The sequence below is a fragment of the Theobroma cacao genome, chromosome 4, assembly GCF_053813885.1.
Source record: "Theobroma cacao isolate CCN51 chromosome 4, ASM5381388v1, whole genome shotgun sequence".
Classification (NCBI taxonomy): domain Eukaryota; kingdom Viridiplantae; phylum Streptophyta; class Magnoliopsida; order Malvales; family Malvaceae; genus Theobroma; species Theobroma cacao.
Genome location: NC_142642.1, coordinates 36,221,888 through 36,231,366, shown reverse-complemented (window position 1 = coordinate 36,231,366; position 9,479 = coordinate 36,221,888). Strand labels below are relative to the sequence as shown.

At 30.9% G+C, this 9,479-nt stretch overlaps 2 protein-coding genes and 1 pseudogene across 3 annotated transcripts; all 3 read left to right on the top strand.

The window, feature by feature from the left end:
* Window positions 1-428: 428 nt before the first annotated feature.
* Window positions 429-1,627, top strand: LOC148763358 (putative glutathione S-transferase). Its single transcript, XM_088805461.1, has 2 exons — window positions 429-761; window positions 1,022-1,627. Exons 1-2 carry the CDS (start codon window positions 453-455, stop codon window positions 1,397-1,399), a joined length of 687 nt encoding a protein of 228 aa, XP_088661587.1. The 5' UTR covers window positions 429-452; the 3' UTR covers window positions 1,400-1,627.
* A 395-nt stretch (window positions 1,628-2,022) lies between these two features.
* On the top strand, window positions 2,023-6,193 carry LOC18602856 (putative glutathione S-transferase). Its single transcript, XM_088805789.1, has 2 exons — window positions 2,023-2,331; window positions 5,840-6,193. Exons 1-2 carry the CDS (start codon window positions 2,023-2,025, stop codon window positions 6,191-6,193), a joined length of 663 nt encoding a protein of 220 aa, XP_088661915.1.
* Window positions 6,194-7,355: 1,162 nt separating this feature from the next.
* Window positions 7,356-8,529, top strand: LOC108661745 (glutathione S-transferase U7-like; annotated as a pseudogene). The gene is made up of 2 exons (XR_016025850.1): window positions 7,356-7,748; window positions 8,007-8,529. The product of XR_016025850.1 is annotated as a glutathione S-transferase U7-like (transcript).
* Window positions 8,530-9,479: the final 950 nt, after the last annotated feature.

The following is a 9,479-nucleotide window of genomic DNA, read 5'->3' as shown; positions in this document are numbered from 1 at the left end:
TGCAAAATCCAACTAATATGAATACATCATGCATGACGTCTAGATCAAATTCAATATAGTACTACCTTTTTCTCACTTTGTAACTTTGGAGTACAAAAACTGCTTCCCACCCTATTCCAAAGTTCTTCATGGAAAACAATTTTTAATTTCATCATTGAATTCAAAATAAAAAAACTACTGAAATCTAACAGACAGATGTATAAATTTTGAGAGGGGGTAGGTTGATCATCTAAAGTTTGCTTTCTTCCACAGATTCCCAGAGCAGAATTTTATAAATATTTTACAGCAAGCATGGTCATTCAGATGCATCACCCATGACGCACCTGATTAGACAAAATCCAACCCGAGGCAGTGATAGTCAACAATTTTTGTCTTAGGAAAACTGAGTATCATTCACTGCCACCACTCACCCAAGTATATAAAGGCCACTAACACAAAATAGAGATCACAACATGGATGAAGTGAAGCTCTTTGGATTTTGGCCAAGTCCTTTTAGCCTAAGGGTCATTTGGGCTCTAAAACTGAAGGGTGTGAATTATGAATACATAGAGGAAAATCTCCCCAATAAGAGCGACTTGCTGCTACAGTACAACCCTGTTCACAAGAAGATTCCAGTGCTTGTTCATGGAGGAAAACCAATTGCAGAGTCGTTGGTTATTCTTGAATACATTGATGAGGTGTGGCCAGAGAATCCCCTGCTTCCAAAAGATGTTCATGAGAGATCTGTTGACCGGTTTTGGGCCAAATTCATAGATGAAAAGGTATATGTTATCCGGATTTTGTTTTTCAAAACTAGTCACAAGTGAGCAGTTTAGTCAAAAGAGTTGGTACTCTATCTCATAATAGTCATAACTCAACTCCTAAGTGTTTCATCATTTTTGTCCTCAATCTTTAATTGATCTCACTATTTTTCCAATCACAAATGCTTTTATTCTATTTTGTTTTCAAATATAGGTTCATGCCTGTTTCAATCCAGGATTGATATTTGATCCTAGTTAGTCTTATGATTATATCTTTGCAGACTCGAACTATGTGGGAATTCTTTCATAAATTTGGGGAAGAACAGGAAAAGGCGATCAAGGACAACCTTGAAATTTTGAAAACAATAGAGGAGCATGGGCTTGGAGACAAGAAGTTCTTTGGTGGTGACAAACTTGGATTAACTGATCTTGTCTTTGGATGGGCTCTTCATATCTTGGTGCCTATGGAAGAGGTAGCTGGAATCAAGTTTATCAAAGCCGATACCTTCCCTCGCCTGCATGCATGGATGAAGAATTTCAGTGAAGAACCTGTAATCAAAGACAATGTCCCAGATCACAACAGAGTCATAGATTTCTTTAAAACGAGAAGAGAATTATACAAGACATCACCTCATCATAGTCAGGCGAAAGTAAATTAGCTAGTAATAGCAGTTTGTATTACGCATTTATGTTGTGAGGAAGAACTACTTTAATCAGTTCTCTGTTCAATTTTCATGTTGGTTAAGGCTGGTTTTTATTAGTTTAAGAATAATAGTACATTAGACAATGATGGACAAGGTTGTGGCTTGTTGCTTTAAATTATTCTGAAATCATTTTGAAATTTTCAACCTTCTGAAATATTTCAATTACAAATGGAGCATTTTTTATGATTGCATCTTCTATCTCACTTCCTACTTTGTAGATTAAACCTTTTGAAGCATCAGAAATCCAAACAAAGCAGCTCAGTTGGGATCTCAGTGACTAATTGAAGGGAAAATCATCCAATAATTGACTAACCAATTCCCTTTATCCGTTTTTGGACATTAATAGGGTGCTGTGATTCGTTCAAGGCATATACTACCTCACAAGAGAAAATGACCCTGGAATTTCCAGCTCATCACAAATGAACATTCTCGATTTCGACTACAACAATTGTATAAAACCATTTTTGTTTGTTCGATTTTGTCTTGGAATTTAGCACCTGCCGATTCTTTGATTACTATAAAATTTGACTAGCTAGAGATGTGCAAGGCCATTGCACATTCTGATTGATCTCTCAAACATGGATCAAGTGAAACTGCTTGGAATGTGGCTGAGTCCTTACAGTTACAGGGTCATTTGGGCTCTGAAACTGGAAGGCATAGCATATGAATACATAGAAAAAGATCTCTCCAATAAGAGTCCTTTGCTTTTTCAATGTAACCCGGTTCACAAGAAGATACCCGTGCTAATTCATGGTGGAAAACCGATTTGCGAGTCCTCGGTTATTCTTGAATACATTGAAGAGATATGGCCCCAGAATTCCTTGCTGCCATGTGATCCATATGAGAGAGTCATCGCCAGGTTTTGGATCAAATTTGCTGATGATAAGGTTTCCATAACAAAATAGTTCTAGCAGAAAAACGTTACCATTTTTATTTTAATTGATAGTTTGTTTAATTTGACGTCGCCCTTTGATTCTAGCAGGGTCCAATAGTATGGAAAATTTGTGGAATTAGAGGCGAAGAACGTGTAAACTGCCTTTATTTAAACATGTAATAATTTTATTTGACACTAACAAAACTATTTTATTTGTTTAACGACCCTTTTTTCTTCTCTACCTTTATTAATAAACCCCAAAGTTATATATGTAATAATATAAAAAAAATTGAACTTATATTATATTTGTTTATTTAAAATAGATTATAACTTAGCGATTACATTTTTTTATAACAAAATTAATTAAGTAGAATTTTTTAGGAGTATAACATACTCCCCCACTTAAAAGAATTTGGTCTCTAAATTCAAAATTCCATAAGCTTCAAGTCTTGTTTAACTCTTGATTAAATGTTACATACAATCTTCCTCTAATAGAGTTCATCTTTGCAATCTAACAACATCTCATAAAACTTCACATAATCAAGGAACCACTAACAATTCAACATAAATCCACATCTTATATAGTTAACTAATCAAACATCCTAAAATTTGAAATCTCAATTCTTGTCCAAAGTAAGATGCAATCACAAATGATCAAACTCCTTTTAAAGCTCCATAATCTCAAAAGTATGCAAATACATAAATCTCAACCTTGTCTTTGTAACATAACTTTAGTGCAATTCCACTTTATTCAATCAATCTTCCTTACTAATGAGATCAACACACTAAAACGTCATAATATCATAACTCATTTTCGTTCTCCAACTATCTTCAGTATAAAAATCAATAATCATACACCATTAGTACACAAATTAATCAAGCGATATCCATTTGTATTGTAGATCCATCATTTGCTAAGTTAAAAATAATCCTTATTTTTACCAAATCATGCTTCCACTGCACACTATGATATTTCATTCAATACAACCTTAGAATAGCATATATATTTTCATAACATTATCTTACACAACTATAGTCACAAGTCTAAGAATCTCTTCCAAAAAAAATTCTCAATTCATATCAAGTAATTAGAACCACATACCACCTCAACTATGAATAACAACATTAAGAAATCCCCTAGTCACCTCAAAATATCACATATTAATTTCATTTCCCTTTAATTAGCTAGCAAAGTACTTTTCAACAATTTAACCATCATTAAACTGTGATAAGATCATGCTGACATAATACATTACATTCATAAGTTTTAAAAATACTCCTTACTAACTTAACCATCATGAACCAATGACAAACATCAAACCAATGTACTACATCAAATTGATAAGTTTTTCTCTCTTTTTTTTTCCTACAAATTCAAACATAATCCTTGACTGTCTAAGCCATCTCTAAAATTTATATATTATTTTTTTCGATTTCAAGAACCGATTATCATATAACAATTAAATACTCCACAAAACTTAATAGGTATCAAAGTATTCAAAACTTTTCTTAATAAAATATATCATTATCAACTCCAAAATCAAAATCCCAAGCTACGTACCATAAGAAAAATCTTTTTATACAGAATATCGACCAATACAAACTCCAACTACTCAAATTTGTGTCAAAAGCAAACATAAGACCACCAATCAAAAGCATCACTTAATCTCATAGATTTTCTTATATTCTTTAAAATTGAAACCATGGTCAAGATTTCCAATGTAAAACTTATAATTATTAATTGATCTTATCAGAATACGAAATCATATTAAATGCATTTATAACACATCAGATTTTCTTAATGACACATATTTCAATAGTTCAAAACACTTATTTTCACAGACTTTCATTCCATAATCATGACCTAGTATTTATATACAAAATCAAGAGAAAAACCTTATACCATAATAATGATATTCTCTAATAGACCGGATCTAAATGAATCTCAGATGATACCTCAATCTATACTACAATCACCACTCACAATTTAATTACATTAACCACTAACAAATTCTACTACTCCAAAAGTGATCTAATGATCAAATGTCAATTTTTTTACACAATATGAATTCTCTAGTGCATATGATTTTTCATTGTTTAAGCTTTCAGATTTCTTTCGTTAAATTAGATGTATATGATATTGTAGGGTGCTTGCTAATATTGTAAAATAGAGTTAGGATATTGGACTTCTTAATTTAAAAAACATAAAAAATTGTTCCATTTTTGTTGATTATTGTTTAGTGACATCCAGATTTTCAGGGGCAGAGGCTCCTTGTAGGATGGTCCCTCCAAAATTTTGAAATTTTTTACATATTATATAAATTTTTTAAAATTTTTTATAAATTTTCTTAATGGCCCCTTGAAAATAATTGTTATTTAATAATTAATTCAAATAAAGAATAACCACATAATTCATACACTTGACTTAGTTTTAAAGTGTTTTTTAAATTTTTTTAATTTATATTATTATTATTATTATTATTTATTTATTTATTTGTATTTTATTTACTCATATGTTCTAAATCTTTATAGATTTTCTTTCACAAATTTCTACGAACAATCAATCCTATTCTTGTTCTTTCTTTTTTGTTATGTTATATATAGATTTTATTTTCTACTTGTCATGTTCTTCATTTTTTGTTATGTGGATTTTATTTTTTATGATTTTAATCTTTAAAAATAAATAAATTATAATATAATTTTTAAATATAAGTTACAATATTACACTGTTACTTAGAATTTAATCAATATATCATTTTTTATTCAGAATAACCAATGCATTCTAGCATGTACGTTGCAAACTTTAAGTAACAAGAATATACATATAAATTGATAGAATTAAATAATTGTATTTCTTTCAATACAATTTTATTTATTATATATATTTTTAAAGGCTCTCAAAATATTTTTTATTTAATAATTAGTTTTATTCTTCAAATTGTTTCATAAAATTAGAATCATTATGGTTAGCATATTACTGATTAAGCACAACAAATAAATTCTAAACTAATATGTTAAGCCTATCAAATTTTTAAAAAAATAAATGTGAGTCTACTAATCCAAACCCATTAAGTTTTAATATAAATCTAAGCCTATCATAATATATTATATCTTAACCGTCTAACTTAATAGCCTATCATATCATATTATATCTCAAAAGTTCAATCCAATAACTCAATATGTTAATTAACAATTTAAAAGTTAAAAAATAAGAGAAGAGCTAGAACATAAAAAATAAAAAGACAGTTCATTTGAGTGTGAAAAATTGTTTTCTCTTCCACTCTTGCCTGCAAAGAGTGGGAGAGATTCCTTTTATAGTTCTATTCAGACAGATATATAAATGATGTTATCATTACTGTTAATTTGTATTTTTTTATGTCCAATATCTTTTGAATTTTATTTAATCTTTTAGATGAGTGATAATTAAATTATATATAAAGTTCGGTTTAATATCTCTTTTTATTTGACCTCCCTTTTAAAAATCCTCTAGCTCTGCCCTTGCATATTATCTCGGGTTCTAGCAGAGTCCTTCAATCTCAAAGATGTCTCGAACCAGCAGCGAAGAGCAGGAGACGGCAGTAAAGGACATCTTGGAAATGTTAGAAACCATTGAAGAACATGGCCTGATTGGAGGGAAGAAATTCTTTGGGGGAGACAAGATTAGCATGGTGGACATGGCATTTGGTGCAGTTGCTTACTGGCTGGGAGTTATTGAAGATGCAGCAGGCCTAAAAATATCTGAAGCACACGAGTTCCCTCGTTTGCAGTCATGGGTCCAAAATTTCAAGGAAGTTCTCATAATTAAAGAAAACCTCCCTGATCGTGATAAAATGTTTCCTTTGTTAAAGCGTCGCAGAGATGTTGCTGGCGTCTAAATGAAACTAGCATCAGGAGCGTTGCCTTTTAATATTCTCTATGTTTCATTATCATGTTATGGTTATTAGCAAAATGAGACAATGTTGTGTCTCTGCCTTGATTACCTGGTGTGGTACTATGTAATGGAATCTTAATTAATCCAAACAACAAACCTTTTGATTCGATTAATAACTTTAGAGCTAATATCGCAACAAAATAGACTCATCAAGACTTACTAGATGATTATTTATCCTCAGAGAGATTTTCTGAATGGTAAGTTTAAACAGAACTCACTTGGTGCAAATTGCAGAAGAGATTTGAGACCTAGGACTCCAGGAAATTAAAGTTAATTTGCTGAACTACCCATTATACAGCCCCATGATAGAATAGCTTAGCTTCAGTTGAAGCCAAAGGAAAAAACAACTACTTCACCACCTTTAACTCTCCAATGATTCTCGTATAACTTCAATTTGTTACCATACAGACTGTATGCTGTAAGAGTCTTCCATTCTGATTTGAGGTATTACTTGGCCATAATTGCTGTACATTTCTTTGAAAATGAAGATCTTATCTTGAAATCCTTCTCTTACAACTTTTTCTTTTCAAACTCTTCCATAATATTTTAAACCTTTTAGTTGGAGTGGTTCTTGACATTGACAGCAAAATGGGAAAACAAAAAGGGTAAGAGGAAAAGAAAGAAGTCTGTTGATATCTGCATAGTTGTTCATTGAACTAAACCTAAATCAAATTGTATACTCATTGGCCAGTTCATATCTTCTTCCTAAGTTTCAAAAATTTGTAGGGACGATCAGAGTTTTCTTTCTGACCTGAAAAACGTATGCCAAATCCAACTAATTCGAATGCATCATGGGTGACGTGCTTTGCAACTTTGGAGCACTAAAATTGCTTCCCATTCTATCTCAAAGTTCTTCATGGAAAACAATTTTTAATTTCATCATTGAAGTCAAAGTAAGAAACTACTGAAACCTAAGAGACAGAAGTATATATTTTGAGAGCGGATAGGCTGATCATCTAAAGTTTGCTTTCTTCCTTGGAAACTTCACACAATCCCAGAACACAGTTTTACAAATTTTTTGCAGCAAGCAGTCATTCAGATGCATCACCCGTGACGCACATGATTACATAATTTACCTGATCCACAGAATATAATTTGTACATTACTACTTTGTCTGAGGAAAACTGTGCATCATTCCCTGTCACCACTCCAACAAGTATATAAAGGCCACCAACACTAAGTAGAGATCACAGCATGGATGAAGTGAAGCTCTTTGGATTTTGGCCAAGTCCTTTTAGCCGATTTGGGCTCTAAAGTTAAAGGGTGTGAATTATGAATACATAGAGGAAAATCTCCCCAATAATAAGAGCCACTTGCTGCTACAGTACAATCCTGTTCACAAGAAGATTCCAGTGCTTGTTGACGGAGGAAAACCAATTGCAGAGTCATTGGTTATTCTTGAATACATTGATGAGGTGTGGCCAAAGAATCCCCTGCTTCCAAAAGATGTTCATGAGAGATCTGTCGCCCGGTTTTGGGCCAAATTCACAGATGAAAAGGTATTGTTATCCGGATTTTGTTCTTCAAAAATAGTCAGAACTGAGCAATTTAATTAAAAGAGTTGCTACCTATCTCATAACAATCATAACTCAACTCCTGAATGTTTCATCATTTTTGTCCTCAGTCTTTAATTGATCTTACTATTTTTTCAATCACAAATGCTTTTATTCTATTTTATTTTCAAAAGTAGGTTCATGCCTGTTTCAATCCAGGATTGATATTTGATCCTAATTAACCTTATGATTATATTTTTGCAGATTCGAACTATGTGGGAATTCTATCATAAATTCGGGGAAGAACAGGAAAAGGCGATCAACAAGAACCTTGAAATTTTGAAAACAATAGAGGAGCATGGGCTTGGAGACAAGAAGTTTTTTGGTGGTGACAAAATTGGACTAGCTGACCTTATCTTCGGATGGGTTATTCATATGTTGGTGCCTATGGAAGAGGTAGTTGGAATCAAACTTATCAAAGCCGACACCTTCCCTCGCCTGCATGCATGGATGAAGAATTTCAGTGAAGAACCTGTAATCAAAAACAATGTCCCTGATCACAACAGAGTAGTAGATTTCTTGAGAAACAGAATAGAATTATAAAAAACATCACCTCATCATAATCACACGAAAATAAATTAGCTACGAATAGCAGTTTGTACTACACTTCTGTTGTGAGGAAGAACTACTTTAATCTGTTCTCTGTTTAATTTTCATGTTGGTTAAGCTGGCTGTTTTTAGTTTAAGAATAATAATACTTGCATCTGTCGTTACCCTTGTTATTTCATTTTTCTTTTGAAAATTTTGTTAATTCATTTTTAGTTATTATATGCGTTTTTTTTACAATCTATAAATAAACTAATGTTTAGAATAAAAAATGGTTTAGGTTTAAATCAGCGTCGTTTGTTAGAGTATTATGCTTGGGGTTTAAAGTTTGATTAGTATTACATTTGATCTATATTTGATCGTAATAATTAATTTTAATCGTAAATGCAAAGTAAAAAAAATACAACTTCGATCACAATGAATTGGTTTTTAATAGTAAAAATAATAAATTCCTTTGATTATAATTATTTTCAATTATAATTTCTTATTGCAAGCATCAATTATAGTTGCGACACCAAATTGAATTTTGGTTAAAGTAATAAAAGATAAAATGCATTTTCACTCTGAAAAATTTAGAGAAATTACTACTTGTAACATTTTTTGAAATTTTTTTAAAAGATTTATTTTTAAATAATTATGAATTCTTATATTCAATATATTATTTATTTATTTATTATTCCATCATAATTTTTACAATTAATTTATTATTATTTTAATTTGTAAATAATTTTCATAAATACATATATATATGCTTGTTGAACTAATTTATGAGTAGTTTAAAAGATTATGATTGTAGTTTTGTAACCTAATTTTTCATTTTTTTTATTTATGTATTTTTTCCTATTCTAAACAATTATGACTATAAAAAAATTAATCTAGAATAATTATGAGTTAAAAAATTTTATTTATTTTATTAATACTACAAATAAAATAATAAACGAGGAAAAAACAAAATAAATAAGGAGAAACTAAATGAAAAATTAGATAATAATACCAAGTCCATACATTTTTACGTAGGGTGGGCTTACCTCTTCCAAACGGGCTATAGATAACAATACAGGCCTGATCAAAACAAGCCATGTTAATCCCAACACATGAATCGACGTCGTTTATTATTGAACCCTTGTCATG

Bases quoted from the DNA above. Each gene is read 5' to 3' on its own strand.
- LOC148763358 (XM_088805461.1), top strand. From the start codon at position 453: ATGGATGAAGTGAAGCTCTTTGGATTTTGGCCAAGTCCTTTTAGCCTA. The intron at 762-1,021 runs GTATATGTTATC...ATATCTTTGCAG, and splicing joins CCAAATTCATAGATGAAAAG to ACTCGAACTATGTGGGAATT.
- LOC18602856 (XM_088805789.1), top strand. From the start codon at position 2,023: ATGGATCAAGTGAAACTGCTTGGAATGTGGCTGAGTCCTTACAGTTAC. The intron at 2,332-5,839 runs GTTTCCATAACA...CTCGGGTTCTAG, and splicing joins TCAAATTTGCTGATGATAAG to CAGAGTCCTTCAATCTCAAA.